The 26,215-nt window shown below is 39.4% G+C and overlaps 2 protein-coding genes across 2 annotated transcripts; both read right to left on the reverse strand.

Moving 5' to 3' along the window:
- Positions 1 to 3,292: 3,292 nt before the first annotated feature.
- On the reverse strand, positions 3,293 to 17,398 carry LOC130728186 (pre-mRNA-splicing factor ATP-dependent RNA helicase DEAH1-like). The gene is made up of 5 exons (XM_057579554.1): positions 14,451 to 17,398; positions 8,528 to 9,038; positions 7,422 to 7,546; positions 6,975 to 7,029; positions 3,293 to 6,875 (listed from the first exon to the last, which is right to left on the reverse strand). Exons 1-2 carry the CDS (start codon positions 17,108 to 17,110, stop codon positions 8,540 to 8,542), a joined length of 3,159 nt encoding a protein of 1,052 aa, XP_057435537.1. The 5' UTR covers positions 17,111 to 17,398; the 3' UTR covers positions 3,293 to 6,875; positions 6,975 to 7,029; positions 7,422 to 7,546; positions 8,528 to 8,539.
- A 1,525-nt stretch (positions 17,399 to 18,923) lies between these two features.
- LOC130728188 (E3 ubiquitin-protein ligase At1g63170-like) lies at positions 18,924 to 23,820 on the reverse strand. Its single transcript, XM_057579556.1, has 5 exons — positions 23,162 to 23,820; positions 22,015 to 22,134; positions 21,765 to 21,897; positions 20,234 to 20,395; positions 18,924 to 19,491 (listed from the first exon to the last, which is right to left on the reverse strand). Exons 1-5 carry the CDS (start codon positions 23,716 to 23,718, stop codon positions 19,321 to 19,323), a joined length of 1,143 nt encoding a protein of 380 aa, XP_057435539.1. The 5' UTR covers positions 23,719 to 23,820; the 3' UTR covers positions 18,924 to 19,320.
- Positions 23,821 to 26,215: the final 2,395 nt, after the last annotated feature.

Genomic DNA, 26,215 nt, shown 5'->3' on the forward strand with positions numbered 1-26,215 from the left:
TTCATTTCCTTCCCCATCCGCGTTATCCGGGCTGATTAGTTTACCGTTCACGATACGAGCATAAGGGTTTGAACCCTCCAAGTTAATCGCCAGGTCAGGATTGAGGAAGGAAATTTGATTCAGTGCTTTGGCGAAGCCAGCTTCGAATTGATCCAAGACGGAACATTTTAGTTCAGTAATCTCCGTTGTCATCTTAGAATTCTCATTCAGAGTTTGGTTGTGCACTGTAGTCAGTTGCGCGAGATCAGCCCTTATTTTTTCATTCTCTCCGCTTAACGCTTGAGCGGAAGCTTTGTTCTCCTCAGCAGTCTTCTTTAAATTGGCAACTTCCAATGCCAAATCAGCGGCCTTTTTCTCATTGGCTTTGTTGGATTTGTCCAACAACTTCATTGTAGCCTTCATCTTTTCAATCTCTTTTTCCTTTTCTTCAATGAGTTTGGCGTTGGCAAGACCGTCAAATCCAGCAGATTCTAAGTCGATCATTTTGGAGATGGCAGCAATCTCTAAACCTTTAGTCATCATGGCTTGACAGGCTTCTTTCAGACCAATCTTTCTCATCTTTTCTCGGTCCGCCTCAAACACTAAGTTCGTTTCCACGAGAGAGTTGAAGTCAATCTTCGAGTCCCACAGTGAAGTCACTTCAGTTGAGGACAATTCTTCAAATTCCTTCAATAAATTCTTCCAGCAAGGGGGCGGACCGCTTGATGAACATCCTTTGTTCGCCTCAAGAGCACCGCTTTTGCCCATGAATTGTTCCAAAGAAGTTTGGTTGATGATTTTGCTTTTGGCAGAAGCCGGATCTTCGTTCTTCTTCTTCTTCTTAGTTGGGCGACCCGTTTCGGTGCCGGAATGGCTAGTGTCTTGATCAGCGATCGACTTGGAGGGATTCCTTTTTTCTCGTGCGGCTTGTTGTTCACGACGGAAACGAAGGATGTCTTCCTCTGATAGGCGAGCCATTTTGCCTGCAACAAATGAGGAACATTAAAATACCAACAAACATAAGGTGAGGCAGGAAAAGAAAATGTAGGTTAGGTTGCCTTACCAATGTAGACACCCACTTGATTTTTAGAAAGGGCGGTCATAAAGTCATTAAGGTTTAATCCTAGGTTTGACAGAAATCGGCAATCAACTAGTTCCTCAGGAGTCAATGCGTCATCAGGAATTTTGATGATTACCTCATATTGGTTCGTCCAATAAAAAGGGAATCGAGGGCTTCCATCATTGAAGTAGAATATATCTTTACACCGATCAGACTCACGGAGTTTGAAAAACTTTCCTTTGAAATGTTTGTAATGACTTTTGAAAAGGGTAAACAGCCCCAAGCCTCTAGCTGTAGCGAGCGAAACATATTCGCCCCTAACGTTGCGCCCACAGGTTTCAAAAAAATAAAAGAATTTGTTGCTAGTAGGTGTGATGCCTAAGGTTAAGCAGAGGACTTCAAAGGCTTTCAGGTAAGCCCACGCATTACCATGAAGTTGGGTAGGGGCTACATTAAGCAGGGTCAGAATAGAACAGGTGAAATCAGAGAATGGGAGTTCGTACTTTAAATCGGAAAAGAGGTTTTCAAAGAGGTAAGTGAAGTTTCGCCCTTGGCTGTCTGGTTGTCCAAAGCAACATGGTTCGTCAGGGGAACAGGGAAGTATATCTAGGTGGGCATCTAGGCCATCTTTTCTAAAGTTATATTTGGTAACTAAATCTAGGACGGCTTTTGGGGAATTGATTTTAGAAAACTGTTTTTTGATTTTACTAGAAACCCATAAAGAGTCTGCAGTGGTTTGAACATTAAGTGGCGAAGTTTCCCTACGTGTTCGTTTGGCAGCCATTTTTTCAGAAGGAATCCTGAAAGTAAAAATTTTAGAACAGTAAGATGAGGGTAGGAGTTGGGTTAAGTTGTAGGACCGAGCATGCAAGAGATTTATAATGAGTTTCTGGGTTGAAGAGAGTTTAAGATTTATAATAAGTTTCTGGGTTGAAGAAAGTTCAAGTTTCTGGGTTTGAAAATGCACAATGTTCATGTAAAGTAGTAAAATATGCAGAAGGAAAAGGGAAGAAGGATTTACCTAGGAAAGGTGAAGACTTGAATGCTTTCTGGAGATGGTGTCACTAAATGTGGTTGGAAAATGGTAAACGTTTTGTGAGCTTAACAGGAATGACTGAAAGTTTGAATCTTTGTTAGCTATGGTAAGAGGGAGAATAAGAATATGGAGAAATGAAGTGTGGAAAAGGGGTAGAAATTTTGGACTTTATATAGACAAAGGAGTGAAGATGAAAGGGTGAATTAAATGGTGAGCGAACGGACGCGTGTCCTCACGAGTGGGCTGTGTTCGAGGCAAAAGTTCTGACGCTTGGACCAGAGGGATACGTTGGCCTGAAATTTTTTGAATTTGAAGGGATGTGATTCGTTAAGGGAGAAGTGGTGAGGGGTATTATAGTCTAAGGACGTAACGTTTCAAGACTAGGTGCGTTTCAGGAGGAGGTATGTTTTTTTTCGTTTAAGGAGGTATGATTTTTCGTTTAAATTTATAACACTTTATTACATTTATTGCAGCTTTGATGATTGTGTTAGTGGAATTTTAATATATATGATAGTATTGTAGTATCAAGTTCCCAAAAATATGCAGAAGATCTACTTGATGAATTTAAAGCAGGTAAAGCAATAATGATTTCGAAATCTGCCACGGTAAGGGCATATGAAGTGACAGCTGAGTGGATGTGACAAGTTGATTCAACACGCAAAGATGATGTTCATTAGGTGTTTTGTTAAGATTTATAAGTATTTAAATTTGCACGCCTTTATTGACATTTTATGTGATGTAAATAGCTGAGGGCTTATCAAAGACACTTTCGCCTTATACAAAGTCTTAGTTAGTGTCTTGAGGGCTTGTGGTCTGGTAGAGACGAAGCAATTGGGCTGACTAAAACTTATGTATCAAATGGGCCGGGCAACCCATGGTCCAGCCGGACCAAAACCCAAGCTATAAATAAAAGAGAACCGCCCAAGCGGCAGGATCCTATCATTTCACGCATTTTTACTCGCTTTGTTTACTTTCGCTTACTCTCTAAATTGGTTAGCCTTAGTCTGTGGTTCCATACCGGAACAAGATAGATTGGTGATTTATTATTATTTTTAAACTAAATAAAACGTGAACACAAAAAGATCATACAGTGAACCATTAACAAGAGTTAAAACAAAAATAAACCAGATTATACCATTTGGGCATTTGGCACTACGGTACATAAATGAAATGGTATTCGCCACATCAAATGAACTTGTGCTTTCATTTGCTAAAGATACATTCGTCTGATCCTGATCAAATTAGACAACATGAAACCAAGAATAATACAAATTAAATCAGAAGCAACCTGTCACCAAAAATAGAAACTGAAGCCTACATAAGACACAATTTCTGTCACTTCTCCTAAACTATCCGGACAATGCAGTATACCCTACGTCGTTAAAACATTTTAACAACATTATTTCATATCAACATTTGAAAATATGTTGTCAATTCTTATTTGATAACATGATTATTAACAACATTTGAAAAATACTAAATTGTTTTTCATATCATTTAAAAGTTGTTCTAGAACAACTATTGTACTAAACATGTATTTGACCTACACTACATACATGTATAGAACTATAAAACATTAAAGCAAAGACAGAGAAGCAAGAATGATACTACGTGTTGGAGCAGGGAAGACCATCAGAGGAGAGAGCAACAAGCCCAATACAATCAATTCAAACAAATCTACCATGTGAAAATAAAAGTATGCACCTTGTAATCAAATACTTTAACATCACCTACAAATATATCAGTTAGCTAACTTAAGAAAATTCAAAACAAATCCAAAAAGAAGATGCAATGCAGTGCTTTTGGCAAAAGAAACAGGCATCAATATTGTGAAATTAAAAAAGAATCAATGCTTCAAAAGCAATGAAAACACGCAACACAGCATTACAATAATTTCCATCATTCATTTTAACATCATACAAAATTGAATTTCTAATTATTAAAATCACAAGAAATTAAAAACAAAAGATAAACATGGGGCTATCAGTCTATCACACAGCATTCTTTTATTAAAAACTGAAATGAGATGAGATCCAGTGGGTTTGGTTTCGCATGCCGAAGTTTATTTTGCTGTACAAGGTACTTGGCACTGGTTCAAAGTTCTGAAGGAGTCGAATCCACAATTGATGTGGGAGAAGCTTGAGCTCGCCCTCTTCGATCGCTTTTACTCAATTGAATTTACAGACAGGAAAAATGGATGAATACATTGAAGAGTTTGAATCATTGATTGTTCAAATTCCACCCATGCCCGATGATCAATACATGGGATTGATACTTGGTGGTCTCGACTCTCGAGGAAGATATTCATTTGGAGAGTCTAATACTAGAACGGTTTAATCGATACAAATTGATATCTATAGCACGCTTGGTGGAGAGGAAGCTAGGTTATGTTGCTCAAAACAAACACAGCGAGGAACGGTTGCTGTTCGCCATAATGCTCACTCCAACATTCCAAGAATTAGGCAAACAAGGATTTCAACCATTAAGTTGAATTCGGAGCAGGCCTCTAACGTGCAGAATATCAGAAAAAGGAAAACGTTCCTGAAAAAAGAATTGGAGGGCAACCATATGGAGCACAAGGCATTTATCATATTAGGAACTTATGGAGTGTCGACTGTCGAAGCAAAGTGTTGTGTTCAAATGTGGGTAACATTATAGTCCACTCATCAATGCCCTAATAAGCAGTCGCGATTGCTTTTATGTGTAGATGACAGAGTTGAGAGGAGGAACTTGAAGAATCGACCGAGTGGGAAATGGTATGTCAATTGGTTGAATTGAATTTTATTTGAAACAGAGAATTAGCCTTGTCCAAGACAATGAAACTAGAAGGATACTTGCTCGGATTCCCTATTTGGTTATTGATCGATAGTGGAGCTAGCCATAACTTTGTGACCAAATAGTGACTTCCTTGGGCTTGCCAGTTACCAAGACTAGGGAATTTGGCGTTAAACTTGGTAATGGCAGCAAATGTCTATCCCAGGGAAGGTGTATGGGGATGAACATCATGATAGGAAAGCAAAGGATATAGCTTTAATCTTGGGAATGGAGTGGTTAGTGACCTTGGGGGAAGTCAAATCCGATTGGAAGAAGAAGACTATGATCTTGGAACATAATGGAAAAACAGTGACATATAAATCAAGTCAATGATCAGAGCTATACCTCTGCATTTCAAGGACTTCTCCAATCTGTAGGAATGGAGGATAAGAGTTATCTTTAGTATGACAGCGAGAACCGAACATCTCAATACAAATCTGAGTTGGATCTTCTCAGAGAACAGAAGAGGGTAGTATAATTCATGAATTTGGGAGGAAGAGAGCTTCAGCCACGTCCAATTCCTGAGTTTGTGCCTTGAGGACAAGGCAACAACGAAAGAGGGCAATATTGATGGGCTTAGTGATCCAAAATCCCAACCAATTGTTAGTTATAAGTGGGGAAAGGTCTATTCCCGTAAGCCTAAGGTGGGAATATGAGTAAGGGGCAAAAGAGGAAAAAGCTAGTTAGAATAGAGAGAAAATAGAGTAGGGAAGGATGGGGATTGTTGGGGGCTTATGTGGGTATTCTATTTGGTTGCATCTTAAGGGCTTGAAGAACATCTCTCCATAGCTGGGAGCATTTGCTCTTAATTTTCCCTTGTATTGGCATTCAGTTTTTCATCAATAAAGTACTTCTTCATTGATAGGAATTCATCCCAGTCATCTTCACCACAGGTATCAAAAAGGAAATTTTCAGACTTCCAAGATGTTATGGGGCAATACTATGATGGGATGAGGGAAAATAGGCTCCAAGTATAGAGTGGACATCAATGTCTCCACTCACAGAAAATCCAGTAGCATCCGCAAGAATAAACTATTGAAAACAAGAAATAGAAGAAATCAAGCAAATCAATCTTCATTCTTCAGGTTGATTATCAAATAGACAAACTTTAACAACTTCATAATTCATTGCACATCATGTACTTCTATTTTTCACAATCTTAACAACCCCTTTTCTAATCCATAGTTGTACGTTATAACTATGTATTGTATTTGATCCTCTAAAGTGTAGTGCAATTCATTTTCAAAGGATCCAAATCAGAGGGACTTATAAATACTTACAGTGCGAGAAGGAAAAGAGGCCACGTGCCTCTCATCAACAACCAAAAGCATCACAACCAAACAAACTAATCCTTCAATTTCCTTGCTTTTCTATCAAAATCTTTTCCTCACCATACTCAAACCAGCAAGTCATGACTTTCGTCCCCACTCCCAATCAACACATAAGTCCAACCATGAACAGCCACTAACCATAACCAACTCAAGCTCCGACATTATGCATGTGAATGATGTGATCGAGAAGCCATGGCATGCCAACAAGCCATCTCAGGGTCTGCACTATGCATTTCCTAGATATATGCTAACAAATTCGAAGCATTTAATGCATATATATTTTCTTTTTCAAATATTGTTTACTTCTATTTTTAGTTTCTATTCTTTTTGGTAAAAAAAAAAATTCTTGATTTCTTCTATCATGTACTCTCTCTTCTATATCTAGTACTTAAAAAAATTATATAAAATAAAAAGAAGTAAAACAAATCACTTATGTAGCTAATAATTCTGCAAGTGGCACTGACAGTAACAGCTCAGTTGATAACGAAAAGGAATAAACTATTACTATATGAAAAGAATTAAATTTTGTATTTTCAATTAGAGTGTGTGTGTGTGTGTGTTATATCTAATTATGAAGCATGGATTTTGAAAAAATTCCTGGAGACTTACCTCAATCCAAACTTGAGATCTAAACTACAAAATTGAGTCGTGTAGCCTGTGCATTCCAAAGAATAATCAGGAGCACACAAGACAAATAAACGCATTTTGGACCAAAATTCAAGAAATTAAATGGAATAATAAATATGAAATTTACCCATATAATACTTTCAGGTTATATAACTCCCCCACCTTTCAGCTTACATTTATTCCTGCTACAGTTTATACATGGCAGTTGCAAGAGTTAGTATATTGGTAACTTCTAGCACTTGTTGCTAACTTGATATTGATAACAGTTGCTGCCTTTCTTACTGTGCTTAGTAATGATTTTCTAAACAACAGGTAAAACGTTGTTTTTATTCATTTGTTTATTTTCAATATCCTTTTCTTTCTTTCTTTCTAGGTTTAATTGTCATGGATTCCAATTATAAGGCCTGTAAAAATTACATTAGGGACTGCAAAAAGTGGGCTAAGGAACCTAAAACAACACAAGAAGAAGAAGTTAACGAGCTAGATACACAACGCAAAAGGTGATTAAAGGATTTAATCAGATGTACACCTGTACGGTTGTACCTGACCAATAAAGATGCGCTCATTTACTAACCTGAAAGGAATCTTCCAAAAGCCCAAGAATCTCATAACCATTTGGAAACATGCACTTATGATCTGGATCCCTCTAATTGTTTGAGTGAACTTCCGAGAATAATGTCACCACATACATTGCAGAATCTAAAAGAAACAAACATACTCTATAAATAGAAAATAATAATATGAGGAAGAACAATCAACAGCCATGCTATGGATGATTTTCAACTGTCGTAGGCTCTCGGCCTCTCTAGAGTAATGTGATAAAAAAAACTGCAAATCACCACTGCCGCTGGTGATTTAATATGAAGAAAATAACTAAATAAAATGTAATAGAGAGTAATATTGCCACAACTTAAGGTGAGTAAATACTAAATAGTAATCCACGATTGCAATGTTTCATCTCTTTAAAGACAACCAAATAGAAAGCAAAATCATGAATGGATGATTCAGGAATTTGGTTAACCAGTCGATCCTTATAGGAACACAGAACACCAATTTATATCAAGAGAGCTCACAACTAAATAGCACAAATGCAGAAACAATCCAAATTGCCAAACTTGCATAATCAAAGAAATCCCCAGAAAATATACACTGAGTCAAATTTCCATCAACTAAAACAAATGAATAGGAGTTAAATGAAAACAATAAAAACCTAGGGAATAAATAATAGGCTTTGAATTTCTTTTCCCTTTGAGTATTTATTTTCTGGATCTTTAGCAGACTGCATCACTCACTCCATCATGAGAGAACTAGAAATTTTCAATTACCAAATTCATTAAGAGAATGAACACATGCATATTAAATTAAAAGGAGTTCTGCCAACACTTAGGGAAATTTTTCTCACTGAATGGAGGATGGAATCACTGCCACAAGTAGGGGGCAAAACAAATTACTAGTAACTCAAAGAAAGTCAGATCAACTAAACCAAAATTCAAAGGAAAATAAAAACGTCAAGCTCACCAAACAAAAAATAGTTGCAACATGTCAATCAAAATATTGAAAATAAAAAAAACTCAAATCACTTGTAGTGGTGCCACTCACACCAGGGGCACAAGTGAAACATGCAATAGTGTTACTAGAGCCAAGGCTAAATGAACTGACAAAAAAAATATTACTGTGCACCTTCTTCCAAGTTCAAGGGGCCACATTTTTTCCCTCCTCCTCCCAAATCATCTTCGAAGATCTATTTTGCACGTCCTTGTCCACAGGAATTTTCTTGGAAGTAGAGTCTTCAACATCTTTAAGCTGGTAATAGTGGGGGGCTAGCTCCACCAACCACTCTGGCTTTATTTCTGTGACCTGTCTCATGTACTCCTTTGTTGTGAGTACTAATTCATAGTATACAACCCATCTAGGAAAAACCTGTGCCACCCCAGAACTAGGATGTATGCGAACATTCTGTTGAAGTTTTACAGTCCGATATGATCCATTCTTTTGCAGTTGTGCAGAGTGTGGGAAAAACCCAGATGTTATGGATTTCCTGATGGCGTTTAAATCGTTAGGATTTGAAGTGAGTTTGATGCCAACCCTCTCTAACAAACCTGCAAGTTGATCACGGATATCCCTAGCCTGTTTCATACTTCTTACCTGTATATAATTCTCATAACACCATTGTCTTGAATAATTGTTCTCTGATAGGACCCGAGGTGTTAAGGCTAAGCCAGGTGAGGAATTAATTCATACTAAGACAAAGAGACCCAGAATCTTTCAGGTTTATTCTAGAAGGGGCAAGAAGGGGATTGCTGACCAAGTTAGTTAAAGAAAAGGACAAATGCAAAGGAGAGCTGGCAAGATTAGTTGCTGAATATAAGGAATAGGAAGGAAATGTGGAGAGGATCTTTTGATATTGTAATTAGTGAGAATGATGAGGAAGTTGTAACTTCCTCTACGGAGCCTAGCTCTGAGTAAGGAATTGAAGGGCAAAAACTCCATTCCTTTTGTAATCCACTTTTGATCATTCAATAAAGCTCTCGGTTATCACTGTTTTCTTACTCTGCATTTTCTTATTCTGTGTCTGAGGTCCTATCAATTGGTCCGACCTGCCGGATCTTTACGAGTGAGACCAGTGAATGCCACCGAAAAAGAGGAACCAGATGGATGCTAAGGTTGACGCGTTGGAGAACGAAATCTCGGTGGTTCGAACTACTCTTGCAGATGTGCAATCCACCGTGAAAGAAAACCACGCAAGCCTGCTTGCAATGCTTGAGCGTGTTTTGAGCAAAGCGGTGGCTGACGATGGGAGCTCGGGCGGAGGCGAGAAGTCGACTCCGGAACGGACATCGGCGACGGAGAAGGGTAGTCCAAAACCCACGAGATCCAGATCGATGAGTGAGGAGTCACTGGCAGACTACCGCCACGTTTGGAAGAAGGTAGAGCTTCCAGCTTTCACCGGCGACGATCCAGCGGGATGGATCTCTCGCGCGGAGGTTTACTTTTCGGTGCACGAGACGGAACCAGAGGTCAAGGTGAAGCTCGCACAGTTGAGCATGGAGGGTCCCACGATCCACTTTTTCAATTCGTTGATCGGGGAAGAAGAGGGGTTAACATGGAATGGGTTGAAGGAAGCACTGCTTGGGAGGTATGGAGGCCATGGTGACGGGGACATCTACGAGCAACTATCGGAGCTGAAACAAGGAGGCACAGTGGACGAATATATCACTGAATTTGAATACCTCATAGCCCAGATTCCGAAACTCCCAGACAAGCAATTCCTAGGCTACTTTCTTCATGGGTTGAGAACAGAGGTAAGGGGGAAGGTTCGTAGCTTAGCAACCATGGGAGATATGAGCCGCACTAAACTGTTACAGGTGACAAGGGCTGTGGAGAAGGAGACCCGAGGAAGTGGGCCGGGCTGGACTTCCGGGTCGAAAAATACATACGGGTCAACCAGATCCGGTTCAGCTGGAGCGGGTAAGGGTGGATCCGACTGGGTTATGGTAAAGGCTAGGGAAAAAGAGGCCGTTGGGCCAAGCCCAACCAGGGAAACCGGGTCAAGGCCCGAGAGGAACAACACAATGGAGAGGAAGCGAGCTGGGTACAGAGACAGGGGCTTCACTCACCTCTCTTACAAAGAGATGATGGAGAGGAGGCAGAAACGCCTATGCTTTAAGTGCGGAGGGCCTTTTCATCCCATGCATCAATGTCCGGACAAACACCTCAAGATCCTTGTGATGGAAGAGGAAGACGGTGATGAGGCTGAGGCCAAAGAGCTCGCGGTGGAGGTGCACGATTCCAGCGACGACGATGACGCGGAGCTCAGCATCGTAAGCCTCGATCATATTGCCAAAGAGGACCATAGAACCGTCAAACTCCAAGGCCAGGTTGAGGGTATTCCGGTACTGATTCTCGTCGATTGTGGTGCAACCCACGACTTTGTGTCTCGGCAGCTCGTTCAACGCATGGCGTGGCCATTTGAGAATACCCCTCCCATGAGCATCAAATTGGGCAATGGTACTCGTGACCAGTCCCGGGGCATTGCACACAGCTTGAAGGTGAACATTGGAGAGGTGGAGATGACTCCTAAGTTACACCTTTTTGACCTTGGAGGCATTGACATCGTACTAGGAATGGCTTGGCTGAAATCATTGGGAGACATGATTATTAACTGGAAGAGGCAAACTCTGAGTTTCTGGCATAACAAGAAATGGGTTACCTTACAAGGGATGGATGGAGAGAAAGAGCCGTTTGTGGCCTTACAGAGCCTGTTGTCCAGAACAGAGCATCAAAATTCACAGGCTGTTTGGGGAAAAACAACAGGGGCAACGAAGGAAGAGACCAAACTATCACCAGAACAACAAGCAGAGCTTACTAGGGTGTTACAACAATTTGAGGGCATTTTTAAGGAGCCTAATGGTCTTCCTCCAAGAAGAAACAAGGAGCACTCTATTAATCTTAGGGAGGGTCATGAAGCAGTGAATGTGAGACCTTATAGGTACTCACACCACCACAAAAACGAAATTGAAAAACAGGTCCAGGAACTTCTTAATGCTGGAGTAATCAGGCATAGTACTAGCTCTTTCTCCAGTCCTGTTATCCTTGTGAAAAAGAAGGATAACTCTTGGAGAATGTGTGTAGATTATAGAGCCCTTAACAAGGCGACGATCCCCGACAAATTCCCTATTCCCGTCATTGAAGAGCTGCTAGATGAGCTTCATGGGGCCAACTTTTTCAGTAAATTGGATCTAAAATCTGGTTATCATCAAGTTCGGGTTAGGGAAGAGGACATTGAGAAAACAGCTTTTCGCACACATGAGGGTCATTACGAGTATCTAGTAATGCCCTTTGGTCTCATGAATGCTCCTTCTACCTTTCAAAGTCTTATGAATGATGTCTTTCGCCCTCTACTAAGAAAATGTGTCCTTGTCTTCTTTGACGATATCTTGATTTACAGCCAAGGATGGGAGAGGCATATGGAGCACGTGTGTGAAGTTCTTCGTTTGCTGCAGCAACATCAGTTGGTAGCTAATAAGAAAAAATGCTCATTTGGCCAGCAAGCTATTGACTATTTGGGGCATTTGATTAGTGCACAAGGGGTGGCAGTCGACCCCAGCAAGGTTCAGAGTGTGTTGCAGTGGCCAATTCCCAGAAATGTGAAGGGGATCAGGGGTTTCTTAGGTCTCACCGGCTATTATCGGAAATTCATAAGAGACTATGGGAAGATAGCTAGGCCTTTGACGGAGCAGACCAAGAAAGACAATTTCAAATGGGGAGAGGAGGCTCAAGCTGCGTTTGAGGAATTAAAAAAGAGATTAACTACCGCCCCTGTGCTATCCCTTCCAGATTTTTCAAAAGGATTTGTCATTGAGTGTGACGCGTCCGGAGTGGGCATAGGGGCAATTTTGATGCAAGAGAAAAGGCCCATAGCATTCTTCAGCAAAGCCTTGGGTGTGAAGAATTTATCCAAATCTGCTTATGAGAAAGAACTTATGGCGGTGGTTCTCTCTATTCAACATTGGAGACCCTATTTAATTGGTAGGAAGTTCATTGTTTCCACGGATCAGAAAAGCCTTAAGCAATTGATGCAGCAGAGGATAGTCACTGCAGAACAGCAAAATTGGGCTGCGAAATTATTGGGCTATGATTTTGAAATCGTATATAAGCAAGGCAAATTGAACAAAGGTGCCGATGCCCTGTCCAGGGTGCATGAAGGAGCAGAATTTGGTCAAGTTGTGTCATTTCCCTTGTGGGAACAGTACCAGCAAATTCAAAGAGAAGTAAGTCAGGACCCAAAGCTTCAAGACATCATCAGACAGCTCCAGGATGATCATAATTCCAGACCTGGTTATGTCTTTAAACAAGGGGTTTTGCTCTATGGAGGCAGGTTAGTGATTCCCCAATCCTCTCTACTCATCCCTACTCTTCTTGCGGAGTTTCACTCCTCTCCTCTCGGAGGACACTCTGGATTTACCAAGACTTACCGACGCATAGCTGCCAATGTGTATTGGAGTGGGATGAAAGTGACTATCCAAGAGTATATCAGGAATTGTGATGTTTGTCAACGACAAAAGTATCTGGCCACTGCTCCCGGGGGATTATTGCAGCCTCTTCCCATTCCGGAGCAGATTTGGGAGGAAATCTCTTTGGATTTTATCACGGGACTGCCCAAATCAAAGGGGTATGATGCCATCCTTGTTGTGGTTGATCGGTTGTCCAAATATGCACATTTTATTCCTCTCAAACATCCCTATACAGCTCGAAGCGTAGCTGAGATTTTCTGCAAAGAGGTTGTGAAGTTACATGGCATTCCGGTCTCCATTGTTAGTGATCGTGATCCAATTTTCATGAGCTGTTTTTGGAGGGAGTTGTTTAAATTGCAAGGTACCCAACTCAAAATGAGTTCAGCCTATCATCCTGAGTCGGATGGGCAGACCGAGGTGGTCAATAGGTGTCTTGAAACCTATCTCCGTTGCTTCATTTGTGATCAGCCAAAGACATGGGTATCTTGGGTTCACTGGGCTGAGCATTGGTTCAATACTAATTTCCATGTTTCTACTGGGAAAACACCATTTGAGGTGGTGTATGGTAGGGCCCCTCCTAAAATAACTCGTTGGTTGCAAGGAGAGACCAAGGTAGAAGCTGTTCAAAGAGACTTGATTGACAGAGATGAAGCTCTACGTCAATTGCGGAGCCAATTGCTTCGTGCCCAGGAGAAAATGAAGTCTTTTGCTAATAGGAAGAGGAGAGACTTGAGCTTCACTGTGGGGGAGTGGGTTTTTGTCAAGTTGAGAGCCCATAGACAAAACTCTGTGGTAACTAGAATCAATGCTAAACTTGCGGCAAGGTATTATGGGCCTTATCCCATTGTGGAATGCATTGGAGCGGTTGCATACAAACTGAAACTTCCAGCTGGATCAAGGGTACACCCGGTTTTCCATGTATCTTTGCTCAAAAGGGCAGTAGGAGATTACCATGAGGAGGAGGAGCTGCCAGAGCTTTTGGAAGAGGACCAAATGGGGACTTATGAACCTTTAGCAGTGCTAGCAACAAGAGTGATCAAGAAGCACGATGAGGAAGTCAAACAAGTGCTGGTACATTGGCAGGGCAAGTCTGCAGAGGAGGCTACTTGGGAGGAGGTCATTATGATGCAAAGTCAATTTCCAACTTTCAACCTTGAGGACAAGGTTGCAGTTGAAGGAGGGGGTATTGATAGGACCCGAGGTGTTAAGGCTAAGCCAGGTGAGGAATTAATTCATACTAAGACAAAGAGACCCAGAATCTTTCAGGTTTATTCTAGAAGGGGCAAGAAGGGGATTGCTGACCAAGTTAGTTAAAGAAAAGGACAAATGCAAAGGAGAGCTGGCAAGATTAGTTGCTGAATATAAGGAATAGGAAGGAAATGTGGAGAGGATCTTTTGATATTGTAATTAGTGAGAATGATGAGGAAGTTGTAACTTCCTCTACGGAGCCTAGCTCTGAGTAAGGAATTGAAGGGCAAAAACTCCATTCCTTTTGTAATCCACTTTTGATCATTCAATAAAGCTCTCGGTTATCACTGTTTTCTTACTCTGCATTTTCTTATTCTGTGTCTGAGGTCCTATCAATCTCCTTCCATGAATTGTACATTCTTAGCAATGCAATATGGTCTCCGACATTTCCTGTGTGAAAATTCATCCTCGCATTGTCAGCATGTACTTGTTTACCCTTTGGGCGGTAAAATATTGAGTTGCCAACAGAAAGCAGGGCAGCAACGGAAATGATATCATCTGAACACTGGTACTTTTCTGAAGCAACAATCATTTTTGACAACATAGGATCAAGTGGGAACTCTGCCATCCGTCTACCTACCTTAGTTAACTCACCAACTCTATTTAACGCACTTAAAGCAAATAGAAGTTCGATGGCTTTCAATAAGGCCTCAGCTGGTGGAGGATCCATAAAATCAAACTTTAACAAGTTATCAATTCCAAGACTTTTTAAAGTCAAAACCACATTTGCAAGGTTAGTTCGCTGTATTTCGGGTACAGTGTTATCATCCATATCATTTTGAAAATTGTACGCAGTGTATAACCGGAAGCACTTTCCAGGACCTGTTCTTCCGGAACGACCAGCTCTTTGATTTGCTGAAGCCTTTGAGATGGGAGTTATTGACAAAGACTCCATACCAGTTCTTGGATTATAACTTTTCATCTTACAGAATCCTGGATCAATGACATACTTGATCCCATCAATTGTTAATGACGTTTCTGCAATATTGGTAGCAAGGACAACCTTTCGCGCCCCTTCAGGAGTGGGTTCAAATATTTTAGCTTGTAGTTCAGTTGGTAGGTTGCCATATATGGGGCATATTATCAATTCCGCAATTTTAGCCCCCAAGCATCTAGTGCGATGTTTCAAGATTTCTTCAGCAGTTTCAATTTCATCTTGACCAGTAAGGAATATCAAAATATCTCCAGGAGGGTGATTGACATGAATTTGAAGTGATGTGACAATAGCTGCATCTAAGTAGTCAGCTTCTGGTGCTTTGGTAAAGTTTATTTCAACAGGATACCTTCTCCCTGGAATTTTGAATATAGGAGCAGAATCAAAGTAGTCACTGAACTTTGCTGCATCAAGGGTTGCACTTGATATTAGCAACCTAAGTTCAGGCCGGTGACGAGAAATATCCTTTACTAATCCAAACAAAATATCAGTTGAGAGTGTTCTTTCATGAGCCTCATCCACCATCAGAACACTATAACTTTCCAGCTCAGGCTCACCAAGGAATTCCCTCAGCAACATTCCATCTGTCATATATTTCAGAATAGTCTTCTCTGATGTGCAATCCTCAAAACGGATGGAGTAACCAACCTCATGTCCTAGTTTAACACCCATTTCTTTAGAAACTCGAGCAGCAACACTCATCGCAGCAACACGCCATGGCTGAGTACATGCAATCATTCCATGCTTTGTGTAGCCAGCTTCATGAAGATATTGGGGAATCTGTGTAGTCTTTCCAGAACCAGTTTCACCAACAATTACAAGTACCTGGTGATCATGAACGGATTGAAGCAATTCATCCCGAAAACTGTAAATTGGTAACTTTTTCCTCTCCTCCTCAAGTGCCTCTAAAGCTGACTTTGCTCTGGACTTTTCAAGTGAATCTTCTGTCTCTTTATAATCAAACTTATCTCCATCCATCACCGATTCCTTGATAAATTCAATTTGGTCCTCAAACACAAACTGATAATCATCAGAGACTTGTCTTCTATTTTTTGAACCATACTGGAGCGTTCCCTTACCAATTTGATGTTTCTCCCATGCCTCTTGTTCTGCAAATGAATTCATCTTACCCTCAGCATTTGGATCCCGGTAACGCTGCATAGCCACAGAAAATCTCTTCTCCTGATTAACACCACCTTCCTGATCATAAGCCTCTGGCATCCTATACTCATCAACATCGTCAGCCTCCTCAATCCGCTTCTTCAAAAGTTCATATAGCTCTTTCTTGTACCTCAGCTCACGATATTCTGCTTCTGTAAGCTTCTCACCTTCAAATAGATACCACTCATCTTCTATATCATCTCTCAGCTCTTCTAATTTTTGTTCCTCCCTCTTCCTCAAGTATTCTTGCCTTGACACCTTCCTCAGAGATTGAATACCATCCTGCTCCGCAACTCGAGATCTTCTTCGAATCACCTCTTGTTCCTTCTTTCGTGCCAACTTCCTGGTTCGTGCTTTATCTCTTACTCTCATGTGTTGCTCTAATTCCTCCTTCTCTCTTTGATCTTTCAATATTTCTTCTTCATCAGGGGAAATCGAAACTCTTCTCTTAACCCGTCGCTCTCCCTTCCTTTCCTTACTTGAAATCACCTCATCATCATCTTGAACTTCGGTTTTCTTCCGGAAACGTTTTTTACCACTGTCTAGCTTACTAGGGTTATCTTGACCACTATCTTCACCACCAACATCATCACCATTGTCATCATCATCCTTCAAGATTGTGTAACTCTTCTGCCTCCTGGCTAGCATTGCGGCTTCTCGCTCTTGTTTCCAATACTGATTCGAGCCGGATGAACTACGCGGAACCCTCGAGAAAATTTCTTCAGCAAAAGCTCCAGTTTCGCTTGACGACAAGTTATAGTTCACTAGTTTGCGCATCAAATCGGATGGTGAAGAAGCTTGCTTGGATAATCCAATCATGTATTGCACAATTGTGGGATGAGAATATCCCAGTACAGACATCAATTTATCCGATACCCATGTCTTCAGATTTTCATCACTTCCCATTGTATACAGAAACAAGGACTGCAAAATTCGATGCGGACTACAATGAAGTGATGAACTACGAACCTGTTCGAGCGTTCTGAAACGCTGCGTGTTGAGGAGAAGAAAAACGGGATGCTGCGGCAGTGGTGATTTGCGACCGGCGACGAAGGGGATGGGTCGTGGATGGAGCGGCGGCGGCTGGGTCGTGACTCGTGTGAGCGATGGCGTGCGGTGGAAGTTTCCGCGGCGTGCGGTGTGTCTAATATGAATGTTGCTATGTTTCGTGGGATTCAAGTCATTCAACGTGGAGTCTTTTGGAAACTTCAACTTCTTCTAGATTTTGGAACGTTCCCAATTTTCTCATTCTTAGAGGGTTGCTTCCTCAACGGGGCTTCTATAGCTATACTTTTTATGGGGATCAAGTTATTAGATCTATTATAATTAGTTATTATTATTTTTATGTTTATTTCTAGTTTGTTATTTAGATCTATGTTCTAGAATATTCTACTTTATATGATAGTGTCATAAGAGATATTATTTTCCTATTCAACAAAAAATAACATACAAGATATATTAGGGTTGTTTGGTATGTTGTTTAGTAGTATAAACTATGATGGTATAAAGTTTGATAACATTAGGTGGTGGTGGTGTGAAGGGTTGTGCGGTGACGGTAGTGGTGGTGATGGTGATGATGGTGGTAGTGGTGGCAGTTGTAGTAGTCGTGGTGGAGGCGGCGTTAATGGCGACGTTGCGACGGTGGATGCGGTAGAGGTGGAGGATGGTGGGTGATGGTCGTGGTGGGTGGTGGTAGTAGAATAAGACAACAACGCTCCTTTGTCCTTTGAGATCAATACGCCACACGCAAGTGAGAAGAGGTATTTTGTGATTGATGTAAAGCTAGATCTGAGCTTGCAACAATGGCGAAGACGCACACTGTGAAACAAATCAACATATACTTCATTTAGTGGTAAGCTAGAGAAAATGGTGGATCTGGACACTAATTTTGAGGCTTGATTTTGTTGCAGCTACACGTAATGGTGGATTTGGAGACTCTGGTTGTGGTGTTGTGGCCGTCATTCAGAAACTCAGAGTGAAAAACAAACGTAGAGAGAGAAAGGCGTACAAACGTCTCCCGAGTATCTTCTCCGTTTTTCACTCTTATTCAAGTAATCACGCATGCATGGGTTGTGGCTAAGTTATGTCATTGGGTAGGTACCTCGATATAGCCCGATAGCTTATTGGCATTTAAGAAGTATAGTTAACTCACATAAGATTCTTAGGTAGCATATATGAGGGGATATGATTCGATTACTTAGCAATTTCGAGACTTCTTTTATCAGATTCTTTAATCCCGCTTTATTGCTTTAGTTATTTTACTTGCATGGTCACAACAAACCCCAGATTTGATAATCTAGACAATGAGTTCCCTCTGAAGTTAGACGTTCATACCTTAGTCTCTTGGCTCAATTACTAGGACGCAATTCTTGTATTACTTTTGCGATCGAGTACACTTGCTCTTTTATGCGTGTTTGAAACGCAATATTACACCCATAGTTATTTAGCAATTTAGTTAGTTTAGTTAGTTGGAGGCTGTTTTAGTTAGTTGAGAGAGTTAGTTAACTAGTTAGAGAGAGGGTGAGGGGGAAAGAGAATACTATAAATAAGAGTGCTGGTGAGAGTATCATCATCTTTTTTGGACCATTTGGGATTGGGATTGGGATTTAGGGAGAGGTGCTTGGACTCTCGAATTAATCAGCAACTTTATGGTTTTCTATTCTTGATTAATACCAACTTTCTTCTTATTCTTGCCGGGTTATATCACACTTCTGAGAGATCGATTTGAATATGGCACTCACATTTCGCAATAGTAAAATGATTACAATAACAATATTTGTACACGGATTGGGATATTTTCACTCTAGCTACATGACATTGTCACACTTTAAGAGATATACAGTTGTACACAATAGGTGGGACTTATGCAAGAAACCTGATCCCTAAAATAGGATATTGTGTATATATGGTCATGTTATGAGCTAAACTGAGATGACTCATATTCTTTATGTATGTATATTCATGGAAACAAACTGTTCCCAATATGGTTAGGTGAGAAATAAACACTGCTGATCACAGAAAAAAAGGATGATGCCAATCTAGTGCTGCTTGCAACAGAGTGAGTTGTTGCTGTGAAAAGGATTGTGCTCTTCTAATCAATGCAACAAGTAACGAGTTCAAACTTCTTGATGGAGGTTTCCAGTCTCCAAAATGTTGAATTTGCAGAGAGGGCATGTAGCATTGATTAGCAGCCATTTGTCAATGCATGTGCGATGAAAATGGTGGTTGCAAGGAAGTTGTCTGAGTTCAACACCGTCATCATAGGCAGAAAGGCAGATACAGCATTCCTGTTATTCACCACAAACATTCATGTCAGAAGCGGGATTTGTTAACCATATTTGAATTTTGCAGTAGGAAAGTTGGGAAAGTGAGTGCACGATTGGGTCAGCTTCTATTTCGTTAGAATCAATTCTAGCACCTAAAAGCTACTCAGATAAACTTCTTACCAGAATTGATTTTGACTTTAAAATCAATTATAGTAGAATTCCCAAACATGCATAAGAATATACACGATGGTAGGCACAGGCGCACAGCATGCTAAGCATAAAACAAGTAATATGTCCCCAACTTGCAGAGGTGAAAAGTACAATCCATAACAATAGTTTACCATGCCACTGTTCAGATATGATTTTGAAGGTATCAAATGAGGAAAAGTTTGCACAAGAATTTAGCATGTTTGGATCAGCTTCTCTTTCAGTAAAGTCAATCATAGAACCTAGAAGATACTTACAAGCTTCTCCCCAAAATTGATTATGGCTTTAGAATCAATTGTAGAAGGATTTGTAAACATACACTTACTACAATTACATAGCTTATAGGTAGAAACTGGATTTAAATAACTGTTTCATGGATCATTTCACAATTGGCATTAAACACACATAATTTCAAAAACACACCTAGAAATGATTCATAAGCCTAGGCTTTAGGACCAAGCCATGAATAATTGCAGATACTGATAAAAACATGGTGTTTCAAAGCACAGCATTTTTTAAGATTACATAATCCTTATTTAATAAGTTAGGAACTTACTGCATCTTCTAAGGCAATAACATGCTCAGCAGCTGTATCACTGTCACATTTTGTCATTACTCCACTGGAAGATTCTTGGATATCGCCTTCTTTCTTAAATTCCTTTATCATTCTGAACTTATATTTTGGCAACTGGTCGATTTCTTCCTCGGTTGCCCCTTCCTGTTCCCACATAAAAGGTTAAATTAAGTCTGACAAAAGTTGAAAAAAGATTATGATAAGTGTAATTGCAAGAACGGGAATGGTAAAATTACAAATAAATTATGTTTGAACTCAGCTATGGTTAATGAATCAGTTAAAATTATAGGAATTCAGGTAGAGAAGGATAAAGAGGGCACAAAAATTGAATAATAAATAGAACATAATTGATATATGATGAGCAATGATGTTTACAAAAATATGACACACAACAGCTTTTGTACTTACACTAGATTCATGATACTAATTAAATAACACAAATGAATCATGAAATATGAAAACCATTCCTAAGAAATCACCAAGACAATATGAGCTAGTCTCTAGATATTCTAAGAGACTGTATTAGAATTTGGGAGGTTTGACTCTACCCCAAAAGCTAGTTCAAGAGGTGAGGATTGTCTTCCCATATATAAGGGTTATCTTAACCATATCTCTAGTCAATGCGGGACGTCTCAACACACGCTCATGGTTGGACATCTAGAGCATAGAATATGCAGGAATGAACATCTTCAGGTGGCTCATAGACGAGGGTGGTCTCCGCTAAATGGATATAGGATAGGCTCTGATACCATATTAGAATTTAGGAGGACTAAACACTAGCCCAAAAAACTAGCTCAAGCGGTGGGGATTGTCTTCTCATATATAAGGGCTATCTTGGTCATATCTCTAGTCAATGTGAGACTTCTCAACAGTTAGTAAAAGAACTTCAAATTTAAACCTTCAAGAGGAGACACTTCATACTTTGGTTGACGATGAAAATATCGGCCAGCAATAGCATAAAAGTTGGCATGAAATCACAGAGAAGAGTTAAACTAGGATGAACTTTAAAATGCACGGATTCTAACAACAAATAAAAATATACATAGTGCAATAACAAAAAACCTATAGTTCAGGATGGATATACTCCTAAATATGCCGCTGAAGCCTGAAAGCATTGAACTTTCTTTCTAACTGGCATGCTTTCATCAGAGTTGACTGTATTTCCCCATTACCAAATCACAGTGCAAAGTGAGAAATATAGTAAATACCAATTCAAAATTCGGAAGAATTGCCCACAATTCTTTGTAGATCTCCTATGGAAAAAAATTGAAAGAAAAACTATTTTTTACAGCTAATATATTTGAAGTTTCAAAGATACACAAGCAAGATGTATCAATTTCAACCATCAATTGGAAATTGGATTTTGCCTCTATTGCTACAGACTGACAATATTGACCACTGGCTACTTGTTTACAAAATTCAATTATATCTTGGAAATATATAGGTGCAAAATATCAATTATCTCAAAATAACCTCTAGGACAAACAATAAAATAAGGGAAAAGCTTATGTACTTGATCCGCCATCGCATACAAAAGAGCAAGTATGCACGGTAGACAACAGCAGACGGCAATGCCAATAAAACATGCAACAGCAGCACAGATCAGTACAATCACAACATCGAAAGCAAGAAACGTAATACAGAGCCTGCAGAACACAACATACAAGAGAGTTACATATTAGGCAAGGCATAATACGGGATGAATGCATAAAGATTTAAGAGAACAAATTAATCAATAGCTATTGTCCTATGTTCCAACTAACCAGTAAAGCTGAGGTGAATCCCTTGTCAAACTCTGGCCACCAGCAGTAACCCAGTAGAACCCAAGAATCCACCATATGAATGAAAGCATGGTATTTGCAGACTCAATGTGTTTCGTGATGCTGACAAAATAATGAACAATACAATTTATCAACTTGTGGTATAAAGTCAAAACCGTAAGGCTTCTATACTCAACCTTAAATGCTAAATATACCAAAGCATAAACTGCACTCACATCAAGACACTCTCAATTATCAGCATAATTAAGCGGTGAGGTCAAATCAGAAGGAGCAGAAGGGAGAAGTAATGAAAATTGACAATAGTATCAAGACATGCAATGCGTATATTGAATTATCAAAACCAACAACTGGCAATTTTCATTTCTACCCTCTCTGCTTCTTCCATCCACTATCACTCTAACCAAGCATGCCCCAAAATATGCTCCTTGCACATCGTCAAGGCACACAACTCTTCACATAAAGGAGGTAGGTGGGAAAAATTAGAGCCCAGCGAGAAGAAAACAAGATGTAACCAGCTGTTATCAGTTGGTGGAAACTGTATAGACTTGGAGTAATGTTTCCAGAAACCAAAAGTATGCACAGCATTATTATATTTCAACACCCAACTTCATTTTTTATTCCATGAAACCAGAGATTAAGAACCCGTTTGTATGCAGACCAAAGAGAACTTATTGGAGCCCAGTGCTTTTATTAGTAAATAAGCTTCAATAAGGGCTCTTGGGCCTCTATCCAAACACGCTCTAAAGCTATATCCTCGATCAAGGTACTGCTCCTAACTATTCATGAAGTTAGCATGAAATGAAAAAGTAAATTACTAAATGTATTATATATCTTGAAAATAACAAAGAATAATACTAAGAGGAAGTTTCACAAGGATTCAGAATTACTATGAATCAAAGGGTTCACCATCAAATGGGTTGTAAGTTGTAACAAATAGAAACAGGAAATCAAGTACCCATACTCAAAATGACATCTAATGTTGCCTTTTCACAATTTTACCTTCCCAGCTAACAAGTTTCCACCAATTATACTAATTTTCTACACAAAGGAAGAGAAATGCAAACTAATTAACCATCCACACAAAAAAAGGAGATAAACAACAAGAATATTGAAATTGAAAGAGGTGTACCTGTTTTCCTCAGTCTGGAGAAGCTGCTCTGAAGAACCATCACTCTCAGAACTATAACTCCATTGAATAGCAGCACTCTCCCATCTTCTATCATGCTCCAAACCAGATGAAGAAGAAAAAGAAGAAGAAGCCCCTAATTCCCTTCTTCTTTTTCTTCTGAATTCAAAGACAACACACACAGAGTGAAGCAGACCCTGCAACAAGTACCCAACAATCCACACCCTGAGGGGCACGCATGGCTCCTCCTTGGTGCTCACACCCAGCACGGTGGCCCCAATAGCAAGGAACACCAAGTTCCACGCCAGGTCCAGCGCCACCACCGGCTTCGAGTACGCCCACTCGCTCTGCCGCTCCTCCACCTCCTCAGCCGCCGCCTCCCGGACACGGACCGACGGCTCCCGCAGCATCATCCGCCGCCCGCTAGCCTGCCGGAAGTACCTTGCGGCGGTGCGGAGAGGAGGAGGCGGCGCGCTGCGGAGGAAGCGGCGGCTACGGAGGAGGAACGGCTCGGAGTCGACGGTGGCGGCGGAGGAAGAAGGTGGGTTTGAAGTGTGCATTTTGAAGTGGGTTTGGTGGAAAAAACAGTGGATTGAAAGAAACTAAAAGATGGATCTTTGATGAGTTCTAGTGAATTCTTGAGTGCTAAGAAATAAGTATCACCCTGATTTGGATAAAATATTACTACTACCTACACCCTCTTCTCACAAAACATGTAATTTTTTTTATAAACGTCGGGTACTGGCCATCCTTGGTATGTCGGTAGATTCGGGATCTAGTTACAGTTAAGATTCATCATCCCTTCCCTAAAGTGTATTGTGTGGGGATCGAATCCAAAAGCTCGCCTGCGTTGCCAACTGAACTACTTTTCTTGGGTCAGAAAACATGTAATTAAGAAAATATGTAATTAATGTATTGATTTTTAAAGAAAGAATAATGGGTTGTGTAGGTCATTTTGGTATAGAGAAATGAGAAGAGAGCATATACAAATTATAATTGAAATATATGATGTGAAGTGATAAAAAAAGGAAATGAGGAAATAAAGGGTGTTCTCAAGGTTTATGTATTGTTTGGCGGTATGAATTCATTTGAAAAGATGTTTGGTAAACGGAAATATTTACTTTTGAAATTTAATGGTGTCTTATATTATGAGACACCAAGTAGGAAAAGGCTACACGACATGCACGCTTCGGTTAATTGTATATCTTTAACTCTATGTGTTCGACTTTTTCACTTTGATTGCAATCTTCTATTGGATATTTCTTTGTTGGTTTCATCTAAATTTGTGTCGTGCCAAATGACTTTGCTCGAGTAGGAAAAAGCTATCTAGCACGCCACAAGTTCAAATGAAACCAACTAAAAATAGATTCAATGGTTTGATATATATATATATATATATATCGAAGATTGCAATTAGAGAGAAAAAGTCAGACACATAGTGTTAAAGGATATGCAATTAATTGAGCCATGCATGTCGTGCAGTTAAAGGGTTTATCTTTCATTGCTTTCTTTTGAAATTATGTCGTTCTAAATAGCTTTATTTTACTAAGTATGTCTCTAAATGATCTTATAATTAGGGAGTGATTCATATAATCATGATGGATCTGAATTAAAAAAAAATGTGAAGTGTGAACTATCTTTTCTTTTTTAAAATATATTCTTTTTCAAAATGAGATAAAATTTAAGAAATTGTATATTGAGTCAGAAATGATGGGGCTTGCTAATTGCTATTAGGACATTTTATCATTTATTATTAAAGGATTAAATATATTTTTTTCTTAGGAAATGTTTTTTTTTCAAATATTTTAAAATTAGTGTAATTTTTATCCTTTTGGTCTTAATGGCAAAAGAACCAAACCAAATAAAATAAAAGATACAAAGAGGACATGAAACATTATTACTACCCATGTTCCTTATTAACTGTCCACTTTGAAGACTTTAAAAAAAATTGTTCACTTTGAAGAAAATAATTTGTTCATATATAACTGTCCACTTAGCATTTCAAGAGAACATTAAATGATGTTTTTTCATATATTATCCTTGTGGGAGTAATGAACGAGGAAAAATAAAATTACATTACATAGGATAAAATGGGAAAATAACTAATACTTTTCTCAAAATTAACAATATTAATTAAGCTCTTTAATATGTGTGTTTCTTATTTTTTTCGGATAGTTAAATAGGAACAGAGCTGGGGGGAAGGGTAGCTCACTTGGTGAGCTAAGGGAATGAAGGGATTTGCAGGGTGAAGGGTCAGGGTTCGAATCCTGGTGAATTAACTAATTTACTAACAATTACTCCCTCCGGTCCTATTTATAAGCAACAAAAAAAAAATTCACATAGTTTAAGAAATGTAGTTAAACTAGATAAAATGCATTAAATTTGTCTTAAATTAAAATGAACTTCCAAAATTACCCTTTGTTATTAGTGTTGGAAAGTGGAAAAGAGAGAGAATAATTAATGAGACACATTTTACAAGTTAGAATTAATAAGGGCATCATTGGAAAAAATTAATTAATATAACTCAAACTTTCATTTGGTTCTTATAAAAAGGACCAAGATTTTTCTTCTCTTTCATGCTTATAAATAGGACCGGAGGGAGTAACAATTAACTTGACGTATATAAAAAAAAAGCAAGAGAGCAATGTTCCAAGCTAATTACATAACAAATTATTTTTTGTATGTAGTCTTCCAATATAAACTCTCCTGCAAAATGCTGAAACAACATTAGATGAAAACAACTTTAGAAACGCATCATTCACGGTTTCAATATAATAATTGGCTTGATGTATACACAATCCTCTATGACGACTATTAGGCTAATTTTTCACAATTTATTGGGCTCTTATACGGCAAGTTCCAAAGAAAGGTTGTGGCAATTTTACGGTTTTCAATTAGATTGTCACTTTTTTTTAACTAATTAGATTGCCACTTGGATGGGTGCGAAATTATATTATCTTTATGAATGGTAATTTATGTATCCTCTCTCTTAGAAAGAATTAAGACAAACTTGGTTTTGGCTCAAACAAATTAGGTTTTCAATTTTTAATTTGTTAG

Source organism: Lotus japonicus, chromosome 1 (assembly GCF_012489685.1).
Source record: "Lotus japonicus ecotype B-129 chromosome 1, LjGifu_v1.2".
Taxonomy (NCBI): domain Eukaryota; kingdom Viridiplantae; phylum Streptophyta; class Magnoliopsida; order Fabales; family Fabaceae; genus Lotus; species Lotus japonicus.

Excerpts from the sequence above, each read along its gene's own strand:
- LOC130728186 (XM_057579554.1), bottom strand. The coding sequence starts at position 17,110 with ATGGGAAGTGATGAAAATCTGAAGACATGGGTATCGGATAAATTGATG. Across the intron at positions 9,039-14,450 it reads AGAATGTACAATTCATGGAA|AGAGAACAATTATTCAAGAC; the intron begins GGAGATTGATAG and ends TCGGGTCCTATC.
- LOC130728188 (XM_057579556.1), bottom strand. The coding sequence starts at position 23,718 with ATGCACACTTCAAACCCACCTTCTTCCTCCGCCGCCACCGTCGACTCC. Across the intron at positions 22,135-23,161 it reads CTCCAGACTGAGGAAAACAG|CATCACGAAACACATTGAGT; the intron begins GTACACCTCTTT and ends TTATTTTGTCAG. Across the intron at positions 20,396-21,764 it reads TGTATGCGATGGCGGATCAA|GAAGGGGCAACCGAGGAAGA; the intron begins GTACATAAGCTT and ends ATGTGGGAACAG.